At 44.3% G+C, this 17,035-nt stretch overlaps 1 protein-coding gene across 1 annotated transcript in view; it reads right to left on the minus strand.

Moving 5' to 3' along the window:
- Window positions 1-17,035, minus strand: part of LOC124594580 (gastrin/cholecystokinin type B receptor-like) — a 641,947-nt gene that overhangs the window by 103,776 nt on the left and 521,136 nt on the right. The window contains exon 3 of the mRNA XM_047132951.1: window positions 3,427-3,644. Within this exon, the coding sequence (XP_046988907.1) occupies window positions 3,427-3,644 (218 nt within the window). The remainder of the gene's footprint in view (window positions 1-3,426; window positions 3,645-17,035) is intronic.

Consider the following 17,035-nt stretch of genomic DNA (forward strand, 5'->3'; position numbering starts at 1 on the left):
TACACGATAAATCAGTCTAATCTAAAATCCGTAAATTCAACTATATACCTAGTATTACAATTACGAACAACTTAAATTCGAAGGAAAATATTGTGGGGAAGGCTAACCAAAGGCTGGGTTTTATCTGCAGGACACATAGAAAATGTAACAGACCTACTAAGGAGGTTGCCTACACTACGCTTGTCCGTCCTCTTTTAGAATACGCCGGCCGTAGTGGCCCTGCGGTTCTAGGCGCTATAGTCTGGAACCGAGCGACCGCTACGGTCGCAGGCTCGAATCCTGCCTCGGGCATGGATGTATGTGATGTCCTTAGGTTAGTTAGGTTTAATTAGTTCTAATGACCTCAGAAGTTAAGTCGCATAGTGCTCAGAGCCATTTGAAACTTTTTTTTTCTTTAGAATACTGCTGCGCGGTCTGCGATCCTTACCAGATAGGTACTGACGGAGTGTATCGAGAAAGTTCAAAGAAAGGTAGCACGTTTTGTATTATCGCGAAATATGGGAGACAGTGTAACAGAAATGATACAGGATTTGGGATGGACATCATTAAAAGAAAGGCGTTTTTCGTTGCGACGGAATCTTCTCACGAAATTCCAATCACCAACTTTCTCCTCCGAATGCGAAAATATTTTGTTGACACCGACTTACATAGGGAGGAACGATCACCAAGATAAAGTAAGGGAAATCAGAGCTCGCGCGGAAAGATATAGGTGTTCATTCTTTCCGCGCGCTATACGAGATTGTAATAATAGAGAATTGTGAAGGTGGTTCGATGAAGTCTTTGTCAGCCACTTAAATGTGATTTGCAGAGTAACCATGTAGATGTAGATGTAGATGAATGTTGTCCAGCACACTGTCCTCAGTCAGCAGTAGAAATATCTGCACTTATACCCATGTACCCATTGCATCCTGTGTATGTGGCAACGGTTTGTGGATAATAACATTCCTCAACTAGATTGGCCTCTCCAGCGTTGCAGCATGAACCCAGTGGAACACCTTTGGGATGCGTCCCAAATCACTACCTTCTCTGCTTCCTTCACAAGAAAGAATTGGGCACTGGCTGCCATTCCTCCAGAGACATTCAGACACTTCATCGGAAGTGGCCCCAACAGAGTGGGCGAACGGTAGACACACATCGTATTAATTTCCGCTAACAAGTGTCCGTATACTTCAGATCAGATAATGCAGGCAGGTAGCTGCCTTCGCCGCCAAAATTGTGACACAGCACGCAGACATGGCTGTCTCTCCCTGACTGATGGTTCAAATGGTTCAAATGGGTCTGAGCACTATGCGACTTAAAGTCTGAGGTCATCAGTCGCCTAGAACTTAGAACTAATTAAACCTAACTAACCTATGGACATCACACACATCCATGCCCGAGGCGGGATTCGAACCTGCGACCGTAGCGGTCGTTCGGCTCCAGACTGAAGCGCCTAGAACCGCACGGCCACTCCGGCCGGCCCTGACTGATGACTCAACCTGCTCGTGGCTGCTTCGCGGAAGCTTTTGCTCTGTGTAAATGGAAGGGTGAGACAGCCGTTTTGCGAAACAGTCTCGGCCAACTGATCATACTCTTCTCGGGCGTCCAGCTAGGTAATGTAGTCATCTTGACACGGTATTTAAACGGATCAGCTGGTCGCCATCTTCAGGTGAGTATGCTGATGCACAGTATCGTCAGAACTGAGTTTCCAGCATAGTTGGGCGGCTCCTTTATAGACTGTGGTCCGCCCATCGCACGTGCGCAAGCTGCAGCTCTGTGACCAAGTAGCGCACCGGTGGCGAAATAGACAAAACGGTGCTTCCACAATGTAATTTTCACTCTGCAGCGGAATGTTCGCTGATATGAAAGTTCCTGGCAGATTAAAATTGTGTGCCAGACCGAGACTCGAACTCGGGATCTTTGCCGGAGACGAGGTACTGGCGGATGTAAAGCTGTGATGATGGGCCCTGAGTCGTGTTTGGGTAGCTCATTTGGTAGAGCACTTTCCCGAGAAACACGAAGGTCCCGAGTTCGAGCCCCGGTCCGCCACACAGTTTTAATCAGCCAGGAAGTTTCAAAACGGTGCATCACTAGCAGAACACTTACTAATAGAATCCTTTTGTCGATACGGAGATCGTTGTTGCTTAATATCAGAAATATCCGATTCAATATCTTAAATGAAGGGGAAAACTAATCCCAATTAATAATACTATCACCTAATCGAGTGTTAATTGGTTCCTTTAGAACTCATTTCCAGTAGCGATCATTTGCGTCTTATTATGCAACATCCTATGTCCCTCGTTAAGACAGTGTTCTGGCACTGCAGATTTGTCAGGAGCGAACCAGTGTGGCGATAGTGTTCTGCAGATCGGACTTCATCTTCACCTTCATCTTTATCTACATCAACACTCCGTAAGCCACGGTACGGTGCTAGGCGGAGGGTACCCTGTACCACTACTAGTCATTTCTTTTCCTGTTCCACTCACAAATAGAGCGAGGGAAAGCGTCTGGTTATAAGCTTCTGTATGAGCCCTACTTTCTCGAATCTTTCCTTTGTGGTCCCTAAGCCCGATGTATGTTTGCAGCAGTAGAATCGTTCGGCAGTGAGATTCAGATGCCGGTTCTCTAAATTTTCTCAAGTGTATCTCGAAAAGAACGTCGGCTTCCCTCCATGGTTTCCCAGTTGAGTTCCCGAAGCGTCTCTGTAACACATGGGTGTTTTTCGAATCTACCGGTAGCAAATCTAGCAGCCCGGCTCTGAATTGCTTCGACGTCTTCCTTCAATCCGAACTGGTACGGATCCCAAACACTCGAAAAGTACTCAAGAATAGGGTCCATAGCGTCCTATATGCGGTCCTCTTTACAGAGGAACCACTCTTTCCTAAAATTTTGCCGATAAACCGATCATTGGCCGTCGCTACCTCATTTCTCACATGCACCTTCCATTCCTGAATAGTGTGGATAGTTCGGCCAGTATAAGCCATCCAACAATGACAAGAAATTTTGTATAAGTACGCACATGCTAGAAGAGAATCATCAGTCATTAAGCCGGAAAAGTCTACATAACCACAGTTTCGGGTAACTGTTTAGTGATTCACGTCTCGTGTAGTGCGAGTGCACCCTGAGCCAGCGATTTTTTGCAAATGCGTACCGTAAAAAATTGGAAATGAGCGTATGACATCATTGGCCGGGAGGCCCCATCCGGGGAAGTTCGGCCGCCAAGTACAAGTCTTATTTCAGTCTACGCCACACTGGGCGACTTGCGCGCCGCTGATGAGGATGAAATAATGATGAGAACAACACAACACCCAGACCCCGAGCGGAGAAAATCTCTAACTCACCAGGGAATCGAATCCGGGATCGCTTGCGTGGAAGGCGAGCACCTTACCACGCAGCTAAGCAGCCGCACTGCGTACAGTAGACGGTGCGGAACGAGCTTGTACCTACCTTGAAGGCCTCGCGGAACTTGTGCGACATGATCTGGTAGAGTATGGGGTTGATCGTGGTGGAGACGTAGTAGAGGATGCCCGACGTGTAGGTGACGATGGCGTAGATGAGCTCGGACGGTCCGCGCTCGCGCTGCGCGCCCGCCGTCACGTACATGGCGACCAGCCGCTGCGCGTGGAACGGCGCCCAGCAGATGAAGAACGCCACCACCACCGCCACTGCAACACCGCCACAAAGGCACCTGGCTCAGACACAGGCACCGCACAGAAAGGACTGCGCCACAGGCGCGACCAGCAGCCGCAGCACTGTGGCCACTTAACAGTGTCAACGCGCTGTTACAGAAGCAGTTTTTCAAGCATCGTTAAATACATACGTAAGTTACGGGTAATTCTGCATTATCACCCATGAATCATTTATCACTAGGCTCTGTATATCAAATTAATAACCTCCACAGCCGTCCAGTTTCCAAATTTATTTTATTTGGCTCTTATTTAGCTACCAATGTCAGCGTTTTACTACACCATCTTCAGGCAACTGACCGACGTGCAGGAAGATTCTACCTGATCAAAACGGGGGTTAGCAATACTGGTATTGGTAGATTTTTGCTACAGCGATCAGTTCAACCCATGATATCTATAGCAAAAGTGATCGCTGTAACAAAAATCTACCAATACCAGTATTTCTCGCCCCTGGTTTGATCAGAACCGAGGAAGAATCTTTCTGCACGTCGGTCAGGGGCCTGAAGATGGCGTAGTCAGTCGCCGAAACTGGTAGCCAAATAAAATAAGTTTGGAATCTAAACGGCTGGAAGGTATTCAATTTTCACATTTATCACTAGAGATTGCGAAAACATGTCCATATATCTGAAATATCGGTACTTTCAATTATGCAATGTTCATATTTATACAAAAATACGAGGGGCATTTAATAAGCAAATCCACACTTTATTTCCGAAAGCACATTGGTTTTACTCAGTATTCCAAAAGAATGTTCAAATGTGTGTGAAATCTTATGGGACTAAACTGCTAAGGTCATCAGTCCCTAAGCTTACACACTACTTAATCTAAATTATGCTAAGGACAGACATACGCACCCATGCCCGAGTGAGGACTGGAACCTCCGCCGAGACCAGCCCCACAGTCCATGACTGCAGTGCCTTGGACCGATCGGCTAATCCCGCGCGGCTCAGGATTCCAATACATGTCGTTCCCCATTCTTCTGGCTACAGATCCGTATTTCTCAACATCGTTTCAGTTCAGTGCGGCGTCCTTGCGCCATTTTTTTGTTTGAGCGCCTACTTACGCCATCTTTTTGTGGGGGCCTGTAGGATGGCATGATGCCTCTCTGCTGATCGCCGTCTTCCTGCATCAATAACCTCCCCATCTTCCACTTACTACTTCACGCAGAATGCACCATCCTCCACTGAAATAAACAGATGGATGTCGGAAGGTGCGATATCCAGCTGTAGGTTGGATGACGAAGAACAGCCCAGCGAAGTTCTGTGAGCTCCTGTCGGGTGAGCAGACTTGTGAGAGGCCTTGCGTTGTCTTTCAGACAGTGAAGTCGATCACATTATTGTGGTGAGGAACGCGCCGAACTCGTTTCTTCAATTCCCTGAGGGTACCACAATACACTTTCGAGATAATCGTGCCCTAATGAGGGAGGACATTAAACATAATTTCTCTATTGTTCACTGCCTGGTCTCCGTAGACTTTGGGCAAGCGCCTACGAATGTCTGTTACACTCTGATTGTTCGCGAAAGGAATTCAAAGACAGCTCTGTGCTTGGAGCCCACCTTCGCTACATACGCCAGTTGGAAAGGTACGTATTGCGTCACCAGCAATCGAACTTCATGAAGCTGTATAATATGAAGCGGGAATACTCTACAATTTTCGATAACAAATTCCTAATTTTCTCAACTGAAAGTAATCCCAGAAAAAAAAAATTGCATTGCTTACTAAAGGCCCCTCGTGTTATGATGCCGACACTTCTAAAACATGGTCAAACAAATTTACCAGATAGTGTGACCACCGTCTATGTTCGACGTCGACTTTCAATAACCACTCACAGACGCCAGATGACTAGAATTCGAGAGTAAATAAAGCGCATGCAAAGAGTAGGGGCCGCGGTAAGGAGATCAGTGGGCGTAGTGAGGAAACGGAGCGATTTATCTGAGATTCAAAAGGGCATAATAAAAACATTTGCCAGGCGGCTATGTTTGTAAACTGTTCACTTGTTTGTGGCAAAACTGCGCTACACTGAATCGGCGCCGAGACAGTTGTGGTGCAACACGGGCCATAAATGACAACAGCGGACGATAGCTACTGATATGTACACAATGTGATCAAAAGTATCCGGACACCTGCCTGAAAATGACTTACAAATTTTTGGCGTCCTCCATTGGTAATGACGGAATTCAGTGCGGTGTCGGCCCACCCTTAGCCTTGATGACAGCTTTCACTCTCGCAGGCATACGTTCAATCAGGTGCTGGAAGGTTTCTTGGGGAATGGCAGCCAAAGCTTCTCCGAGTGCTGCACTGACGAGAGGTATCGAAGTCGGTCGTTGACGCCTGGCACGAAGTCGGCATTCCAAAACATCCCAAAGGTGTTCTGTAGGATTCACGTCATGGCTCTGTGCAGGCCAGTCCATTGTAGCGATGTTATTGTCGTGTAACCACTCCGCCACAGGCCGTGCATTATGAACAGGTGTTCGATCGTGTTGAAAGATACAATCGCCATCTTCGAATTGCTCTTCAACAGTGGGAAGCAAGAAGGTGCTTGTAACATCAATATAGGTCTGTGCTGTGTTAGTGTTACGCAATACATAAAGGGGTGCAAGCCCCCTCCCTGAAAAACACGACGACGCCATAACACCAACGCCTCCAAATTTTACTGTTGGCACTACACAAGCTGGTGGGTAACGTTCACCGGTAATTCACCATACCCATACCCTGCCATTGGATCGCGACAGTCGTACAATGTTTACGCTCCTTACACCAAGCGAGGTGTCGTTTGGTATTTGCCGGCGTGATGTGTGGCTTAAGAGCACCCTCTAGACCATGAAATCCGCGTTTTATCACCTCCCGCCTAACTCTCATAGTACTTGCAGTGGATCCTGATGCAGTTTGGAATTCCCCTGTGATGGTCTGGATAGTTGTCTTCCTATTGCACATTACGACCCTCTTGAACTGTCGGTACTTTCTGTCAGTCAACAGACGAGGTCGACCTGCACGCTTTTGTGCTGTACGCCTCCCTTCAAGTTTCCACTTCACTACCACATCGGAAACAGTGGACCTAGGGATGTTTAGGAGCGTGGAAATATCGCGTGCAGACGTATGACACAAGTGATACCCAATCACCTGACCACAGCCGATGTCAGCGAATTCCGCGGAGCGCCCCATTCTGCTTTCTCACGATGTCTAATGACTGCCGATGTCGCCGGTATGGAGTACTTGGCACAAGGTGGCAGCACAAGGCACCTAATATGAAAAACGTATGTTTTTGGAGGTGTCCGGATACTTTTAATCAGATAATGTATCTTCAACCACCGTTGAGCGAATGGTGCTGCGAATGGGGCTCCATAGCAGGCGTCTATTTTACACCGATGCTGACTGCTGTGCATCGACGACAAAGGGTGGACTTGGCACGCCGATATTGCAAAGAGACGCGACAGATCAATCGTGTTTTATGCCCCATCGGACAGATGGCCTTTGGCGTGTACGGCGTTAAACATCTGAAAGCTAGCAACCTGAAACAATCGGCGGAAGAATCCAGGCCGGAGGAAGGTGCGCTATGGTCTAGGAAATGTCTTCACGGCATTCCCTAAGTGATCGCGTCGTTCTGGAAGGCACAAAGGATGAACACACGGCACAATGACATCTACCAGCAGGACAATGTTACGTGTGACGCTGCTCGCAGTGTACATGCGTCGTTCGAAGAGCATCAAGATGAGTTTGCCGGGCTCGCCTGCCCACCAGACTCAGCAAATTTAAACCCACTTGAGGATCCGTGGGAGCACCTTCATCGGGCTCTTCGTATCACGGATTCTCAACCGAGAAATCTAATGCAGCTGGCTACAGCACTGGAGTTGGAATGGATCCATTTCCTCTTTGGTACCTTCCAGAAGCTCACAGATTCTCTTTCTGCACGTCTCGCAGCGGTCCGTGATACATAAGGTAGTTTTTCAGGCTTTTGACAGGTGGTCACATTAATGTGAATGGACAGTTCATAACTCTACTTATTATATTCTTTTACTAGGTGTTTCACGCAAATAATGACTGTTCTTTTGATACTTCCTGCCAAATATACTTAACAAAACTAAATTCTATTATGAAGTATTACTGGCATCAGATTGACAAATGACAATAACGAAGATCATAGACAATGCTAGATTCACAAATAGCCGAGTGAGTATCACTCCTCATTTGAGATAACGTCAAAAAGTTAGAGAAGTGCTCCAAGCAGATACATTGAAAATTACGCTCAACGTCAGAAGTCACAGGTATTTCACATTGTACACGATGGAACTGTTTACAGTTTCGTCTAACAATGTCAGCCACATTTCTTGGCTTCACTCTCCGACCATGGTAACTAAGAAGGTGTAACTGCAAAAGCACGGAATTTTCCGTAGCTAGCGAGTTTTGCTACAGAATTGCATCACAGCAAATGTGACAATTCTACAACTAGACTATCTTCTCCACACAGAATTTGCAATCTCTACAATATTAAGTTTAATCACGAGCTTGAAAGCTACTTTCTTATAGAATCTCACAGAAAGTTTACATACAGAAAGAACTATTTACTTTGGAAATCTAAATTAATTAACAAGATTTGGTACGTAGGACATCCGCGTCTGAGAGGCATGATGATTAACTTAGACAGATCCGCTTATGTCGTATTAATATTTATTTATTTAAACAAGGAACGGTTTCGAGATTTAGAAATCCCATCTTCAGGAATACGAAATTCACTTGAAGATAGGATTTTAAAATCTCGAAACAGGTCGGCGTGTAAATAAATGCCTGCCAGGTTGGCCGAGCGGTTCTACGCGCTACATTCCGGAACCGCACGACCGCTACGGTCGCAGGTTCGAATCCTGCCTCGGGCATGGATGTGTGTGATGTCCTTAGGTTAGTTAGGTTTAAGTAATTCTAAGTTCTAGGGGACTGATGACCTCAGAAGTTAAGTCCCATAGTGCTCAGAGCCATATGAACCATTTCTTGTGAATAAACATTTGTGTTACTGAAGCAGATCTCTCTAAATTAATTATAAATTAACAAAGTTCAATATAAGGGACACGCGCTATAAATTTTCTTTATTCTAAAAGCAATGAAAAGTTACAGAATTTACCAATAAAAATTAAATATAATTCTCAAAACTACATGTGTGTAAATTAAGAGTTATGGACCTTTCAAAAATTAACATAAATAGTATTATAGTCCTACCTCAAAAGTAACAACTTGTCTCCTATAAGGAAAACTTTTTTCATACATAGTAAATTCAGTAAGTCGAACATCAGTATTTGGTAGCCGGTACATCGTATGTATCGGCGTCACTCTGAAGATTTATTAATGTTTGAGAAATGTTTGCCATTTGTATTCACGGTAACCACATACCAGCAACAGATTCTGCACGTTTTGCAAGAATCGACCTGTGTCTTTACACAACCATGGTTTTACTCCGTCAATATATGACGATGTTTCGCTACGCCCTTTCCATTTGCATTTGCTCTTTTCTTGGTAATGCTCTACGTTGGTCACTAACGTATGTGTCTTTCTTTTATATGGTTAGGGCATTCATTCTTGAACAGATCACTTACACAATGATATCTGATACGTCATCTAAATGCGAAGAGTACAAAAATTAAAAACTTAAATAATTCTTCCTAGAGCCATACAGACAGGCTTACTTGACGATGGTCTTATGTGTTGAATTTAGTACTTTTTTTCAGTGTACATATTCATTTTCAGTTAACCAATAATGTCAAAAAAACGCAGCTGTACTCCTAAGTCTCCATCCCCCCCCCCCCACACACACACACACATATATATATATATATACGAAAAACCACCTTTTGTATCACGGACCGCTGCGAGATGGGCAGAAAGAGAATCTGTGAGCTTCTGGAAGGTACCAAAGAGGAAATGCATCCATTCCAACTCCAGTGCTGTAGCCAGTTGCTACTCCAAGAAGAAATGAAATGCACATGATAAACGGGTATATATATATATATATATATATATATTCTCTTGCAGCCACATTTACATTAATTAAAAATGCGTCCCCAAAGTGGTCTTACGGACCCGTCCTGTCTAGTTTTCTGTATACTGACAGGACCTGAAGGTGAGTGTCAGGAAATCAATATCATAGAGCAGTGTCACGTAACTAGCACTGTGCAGTACAAAATTGTATTTATTTGTTAACAGGGTCGCCGGCAGCTGCGTGTGTAGCGTAAGAGTCTTCTAATAGTGAAGTTAATTGTTCGAAACTTGGTACTAACTCATCCTTTCTTTTAATTTCAGTTACATATTCATTATCAAATGGAAATGTTAATGAACAAATATTAAATCGTAATTTTTCGTAAAAATAACTTATTTTTATTCACGTATTTAAACAAGAAAAAATTACATATCAAGGGTACAGGTCAATCTCTGGAATTTTTATATTTTATCTCCGTTTTGATGTTTTGCATTTTTGTACCAAATTAGAATGCACTGTGAATACTCGCATTTTTCTGGCGCTTAGTAATTACAGATAGAAAGATTTTAATTTCATTAAAATAAATTCTGCTGCAAGATGCCTTTGAGGCGAGAGAGCCTTCGGAAAAATATTTAGGGATGGTGCTGTCGCCACAGATGGCCTGGCGGTGTGAAGGAAACCAAAGTGTTCAGTTTGATGTCCGTTTCGTTTGGACTGTTCTCAATTAAACATTTGCTTTGCTCTTGTTTCATATACTGCAGTAAGGACTGTGTTTCCACTCACATAAACTGAGTGAAAGTGAGAGAGGCATTCATGAAAGCTGCAATGGGTTTGTGTTGATGGTGTGATAATAACAAGCATATAAGGCATCTTCCTAACCACCTATTCTGCAACACAAGGTAATTTTTTTTCCTTTGCGGCCCGCGGTGTAAGATATGTCTTGCAGTGACATGATTACGATAATGACGTATCAGTTACACTTTTCTTTAAATGAGTTTTATTCCTTAAGTCACAGTGAGCTCATTTCGGCTTACTGCCGTCGCCAAGTGTTCCGTAAATACGTGACGGTATTGATATTGTAAACTATGATCTTAAAGGTACTATATATTGGATTGGGTTTTTTACCTTGCGTGAAATATCAATGTTGCAATACACTGTCTTTGAGAAATCTGTATTTAGACATTATATGAACGTTAGTACTGTTATATCCGAATTTTAGACCTATATTAGTCAGTTTTTGTGCGTCATTTTCCCTCTTGATAGCTTGAATGACAGTGGGTTACATGTCTACATAGATAGCACTAGAAAAAGGTGATGCGTGGAAATTCGGTTATGTTTTCATTATTTTCTTAGAATTGGTTCTGATTCTGTTACGACGTCTGTGTGTTACTTAGTAAATGTTACTATGGATGTGTGTCACTTAGTAAATACGTAACTGTTACTAAGTATGTGTCGTATTTAGTAACTGACACACATACTTAGTAACAGCATAAACGCTGTACTAGAATGATATAGTACCAATAAAGCAATACAAATAATAAACCGTAACAAAAATATTAGGTAAAAATAAAAAATTACAATAGAACATAATAAGCTCAACAGAAACCGGACGATAGGTAAAAATCATAATCAGGACCAAACCTAAGTCAACAATCAAAACGTAACTGGATTTCTGCGCATCACCTACTTCTAGTGCTAAATACACTACTGGCCATTAAAATTGCTACTCCAAGAAGAAATGCACATGGTAAACGGGTATTCACTAAACAAATATATTATACTAGAACTGACATATGATTACAATTTCACGCAATTTCACCGAGCGAGGTGGCGCAGTGGTTAGCACACTGGACTCGCATTCGGGAGGACGACGGTTCAATCCCGTCTCCAGCCATCCTGATTTAGGTTTTCCGTGATTTCCCTAAATCGTTTCAGGCAAATGCCGGGATGGTTCCTTTGAAAGGGCACGGCCGATTTCCTTCCCAATCCTTCCCTAACCCGAGCTTGCGCTCCGTCTCTAATGACCTCGTTGTCGACGGGACGTTAAACACTAAGCACCACCACCACTTCACGCAGTTTGGATGCATAGATCCTGAGAAATTAGTACCCAGAACAACCACCTCTGGCCGTAATAACGGCTTGGATACTCCTGGACCTTGAGTCAAACAGAGCTTGGATGGCGTGTACAGGTATAGCTGCCCACGCAGCTTCAACACGATACCACAGTTCATCAAGAGTAGTGACTGGCGTATTCTGAGGAGCCAGTTGCTCGGCCACCATTGATCAGATGTTTTCAATTGGTTAGAGATCTGGAGAATGTGCTGGCCAGGGTAGCAGTCGAACATTTTCCGTATCAAGAAAGGCCCGTACAGGACCTGCAACACGCGGTCGTGCATTATCCTGCTGAAATGTAGGGTTTCGCAGGGATCGAATGAAGGATAGAGCCAAGGGTCGTAACACATCTGAAATGTAACGTCCACTGTTCAAAGTGCCGTCAGTGCGAATAAGAGGTGACCGAGACGTGTAACCAATGGCACCCCATACCATCACGCCGGCTGATACGCCAGTATGGCGATGACGAATACAGGCTTCCAATGTGCGTTCACCGCGATGTCGCCAAACACGGATGCGACCATCATGATGCTGTAAACAGAACCTCGATTCATCCGAAGAAATGACGTTTTGCCATTCGTGCACCCAGGTTAGTCGTTGAGTACACCATCGCAGGCGCTCCTGTCTGTGATGCAGCGTCAAGGGTAATCGCAGCCATGGTCCCCGAGCTGATAGTCCATGCTGCTGCAAACGTCGTCGAACTGTTCGTCCAGATGGTTGTTGTCTTGCAAACCTCCCCATCTGTTGACTCAGGGATCGAGACGTGGCTGCACGATCCGTTAGATCCATGCGGATAAGATGCCTGTCATCTCGACTGCTATCGATACTAGGCCGTTGGGATCCAGCACGGCATTCCGTATTACCCTCCTGAACGCACCGATTCCATATTCTGCTAACAGTCATTGGATCTCGACCAACGCGAGCAGCAATGTCGCGATACGATGAACCGCAATCGCGATAGGCTACAATCCGACCTTTATCAATGTCGGAAACGTGATGGTACGCATTTCTCTTCCTTATTCGAGGCATCACAACAACGTTTCACCAGGCAACGCCGGTCAACTGCTGTTTCTGTATGAGAAATCGGTTGGAAACTTTCCTCATGTCAGCACGTTGTAGGTGTCGCCACTGGCGCCAGCCTTGTGTTAATGCTCTGAAAAGCTAATCATTTGCATATCACAGCATCTTCTTCCTGCCGATTAAATTTTACGTCTGTGGCACGTCATCTTCGTGGTGTAGCAATTTTAATGGTCAGTAGTGTATGTGAAGATGTAATTTCGCTGATCCACACTCATCCAAGCCGTCAAGAGGGAAGATGCTGCACAAAAACTGTCTAATCTAAATCTTAAAATCACATATATCCGTACGCCTACGAAGAACGCCCAAGTAGCGTCTAAATACAGATTCTTCAAAGATGGCGTATGGCAGCGTCGATAGTACACAAAAGGTAAAGTCACTAAATGAATTTATAAAACCTTTATTATTGTAGTTATAGCTTACAGTATCTATGACCTGTTAACGTATATACAGAACACCTAACATTGAAAACATTCCGAAGTGAGCTCACTGTGTTTTACGCAATAAAACCCATATAAAGAACAGTGAAGCTGGTATGTTGTTACCGTAAAAAGGTACGGTGTTTCTTCATTTGACGAACCGCAGAGATATACTGGACGGTGTGGCTGCTTAGGCAATGTTATCGAATGAGTAGACCACCTCCATAGCTGAGTGATCAGCGGGGTAGACTGGCGCCAACTAAAAAGACTTGCCCCTGGCGATCGGTCTGCTCGATAGGAGGCCGTGGCCACACGCACATTTGGTTTCATCGAATGAGTAGAAGAGTACACTCGCGTTTACGACTGATGTTGGTCAGAATCCGCATCTTTTCTGATCCGTGAACAGATTTAGAAAGCCAGTGTTTCATTCACCAGACGGTTTCGCATCCTACATGTTTTTCAAATACGCTTTATGGAGCAGATATGTATATGATTCTGATGAGGACACCACGTGTATCATGTAACGTTAATCTGATTGTTCTGTGTAGAACCTTTGTGCTTTTCGAATGAAATAACAGTTTCAAAGAAAATCTCAGGTTTTTTATTGCTATATCGTTCCTATCGTCAGTATAATTAAAAATTATTAAACTACTTTTGCAGGACAGTGAGGCTTGCAGTGTCACCATATGTAGAGGTAATTACTGTACTACTATCGTGTTCTAGTTGCCGCGATAGTTCAATTGGAACCACTTCTGCTTCGAGAAGTTTATTCAAATATCAAGCATCTTTCAGCACCAAAAACTTAATTTCAGAGCACGGAAAGTAAGTTTGCCTCAAGAGTTTCATTAAACAGCCGTTTCGTCGTAGCGTTGTTATATGCTTTTACAACGTTACATTACTAGATCACCATACTCAATAGTATTTCATTCATGACACCAAGACAATCGCTGTTGCGTTATGTATAATGAATTGTTCCTGAGGATAAAATGGCTCTGAGCACTGAGGGACTTAACTTCTGAGGTCATCATTCCCCTATAACTTAAAACTACTTACACCTAACTAACCTAAGGACATCACACACATCCATGCCCGAGGCAGGATTTGAACCTGCGACCGTAGCGGTCACGCAGTTCCAGACTGTAGCGCCTAGAACCGCTCGGCCACGCCGGCCGGCATTCCTGAGGACAGTCAGATCGCGTAATAACATTGAATCATTGGGATTTCAGCCTTTTGTTAAGATGGCATCTTTAATCAGAACGATTTCAAGTGGAACATTAATGTTCATCGCTGCTAAGAAAGTCACATATATTTTAACAGAAACGATGCAACGAGTCCATAGATTCCATATCTCATCCGTCTCCTCTAAGTCTTATATATGAGGGCTGTTCGGAAAGTAAGGACCGATCGATTGAGAAATTGAAACCACAGTGTAACTCCGATGAAGCTATGCAGTGCTGTGTTTGTATCTAGAATGCGGGTCGATCACATAGCGTCGCTCTTTTCAGTTCCGAGGGCACAGTATGCACGCAAAGATGCCTAGAAAATAGTGTCTCCCTTCATGTATGAGGATCTGCTGGGAGATTCCGCCTGATGCCATGCAGCCCACATAATACAACCGTCAGGCGTTTCCTTCTTCATGACAATTCTCGGCAGCACGGCAGGGTCAATGATGATGCTCCTGCAGCGTTTTCGACGGTAACTGTTTGATCACCCATAATACAGCCCATAATCGGCTCCCACTGAGTTCTAGCTCTGCTCACGTGAGCCTCTGTCTATGAAGACAACATTCTGGCACACAGAACAAGCTACAGACCGGGGTAGAGTATTCGCGGGCAGGACTGGCGACTATTTCTGTGATGAGGGTGTTGGAAAGATGTCACAACACTATCTCTAAATCGGAGCGGCGACAATGTCCAGAAGTAGCTGGGAGGTATACCTAACCGCTACAGATGAAGCGTTTTTGATTTTCGCGGTGGCTTTTAATTCGCTACCGAGCACTTCTTAGTTTTTGAATGGCCCTCGTATAAAACATTATTTCGTCTTATAAATGAATTCAGATACCAGCAACTTCGGCAATAAATTAAAATGTTTTGTATTTAACAGCGCTGGGATGTACTGTAATCTTAAAAAATGTTTTTCTTTCGATTTTTTTTTTTTTTTTTTTTTTTTTTTTTTTTTTTTTTTTTTTTTTTTTTTTTTTTTTGTGGTTGAGGGGTGGGTGCCATTCAGTAAGGTCCCTTTGTAAGTGTTATCGCGAAGTAAAGGCAAGGCAGTGCTCTGCCGCCGATGAACCGTAACTTTGAAAAATAAAACTGTATCTTCGTCCTCGGAGCCGCTAGAAGACTTGAGTGCTGCCGAAGCGGCGTCTACTGCGAAGTCTCGGAGCTGTGGGAGGAGTGTTTTGAGGGGTGACAGGAGGCGAGATTGCCTGCGCGGGCAATTTTGGCCGACGAAGTACGTGTGTATGTGTGTGTGTGTGTTGTGTATGTGTGTGTTTGTGTATGTGTGAACTGTGGGCATGCGCCAGCGTAGGACGTTGTTTGTTCGATCTCTAAGTCTTCTGCTTTTTGACGAAACACCATCAATTCCTTTCAGCACTTTGAACATGCGCGCAAAAAATATACTGTTGCATCTGCCAAGTCTCTAAACGGCATTCGTCATCGGCTATCCTAGAGCTCCTACATAACAGGCTGAAACACCCGCCATGTTTCCTCCGGCTCTCAGGATTCACTTGTGTTTTCCTTGTGGTTGGTTAATCTGTTCACGCAACTTTTTACGGTATTTCTTATAAAATATTTAATATTGCATGTATGAAGCGAACCAAACATTAATTAAGGATTATAGAGACATTTAGACTGCCCTTTTCATATAACCAAAAAATTGAAATTTAATATTACACGGCTATAAAAGCGTAGACTCGCAACTTGTATAATAGTTTGTAAATATTAAATGTAATGAGTTAAGAACTCCGAACCAGTGTCTTCAGATATGTTAAGACCGGTTCCCACTACAGCGCGGCAGGGTGGCGTGCGGCAACGGCAGCGGCAAGCGCTTTCCGCTTTGATGTGGCGGCTCGCGTAATTGGCGTTCTTCTGGAATCGGCAGACTCCAGAAGTGGCCAATGACGGACCGCCAGCGACGTACGGTTTGCGACACACTTAACCGCCCGGTGTGTTTGATTAACTATATCGTGCACCTACATGAAGGAAAGACGAAGTTGGGTGAAGAAATACTAATTTTTCATTTTCTGTACAGTGCACTCTTTCACATATTTCGTTATTCATGTTTTCTCATTTCACCATAAACAGATTTCATGACTACCGTTCATGATTTTTCTCTGTCTCATAACACACAGAAACAACGCGCGATGAAAGGTTAGGTTAGTGTTGTTTAACGTCCCGTCGACAACGAGGTCATTAGAGACGGAGCGCAAGCTCGGGTTAGGGAAGGGTGGGGAAGGAAGTAGGCCGTGCCCTTTCAAAGGAACCATCCCGGCATTTGCCTGAAACGATTTAGGGAAATCACAGAAAACCTAAATCACGATGGCTGGCGACGGGATTGAACCGTCGTCCTCCCGATTGCGAGTCCAGTGTGCTATCCACTGCGCCACCTCGCTCGGTCGCGCGATGAAAGAGATTATTCAGATAATTAAGAGAGACGAAAATTTAAGATGTGATACGGTAGCAGGTACAGGAAGAGAAAACAATAACAACACAAAGGCTTGGGGGAAGGAATGAAAGGGAAAGCCACCTCATAGAATTTCGCACAGAGCATAATGTAATCATCGTCAATACCTTCCTTAA

This window comes from Schistocerca americana, chromosome 2, assembly GCF_021461395.2.
Source record: "Schistocerca americana isolate TAMUIC-IGC-003095 chromosome 2, iqSchAmer2.1, whole genome shotgun sequence".
In the NCBI taxonomy this organism is placed as follows: Eukaryota; Metazoa; Arthropoda; class Insecta; order Orthoptera; family Acrididae; genus Schistocerca; species Schistocerca americana.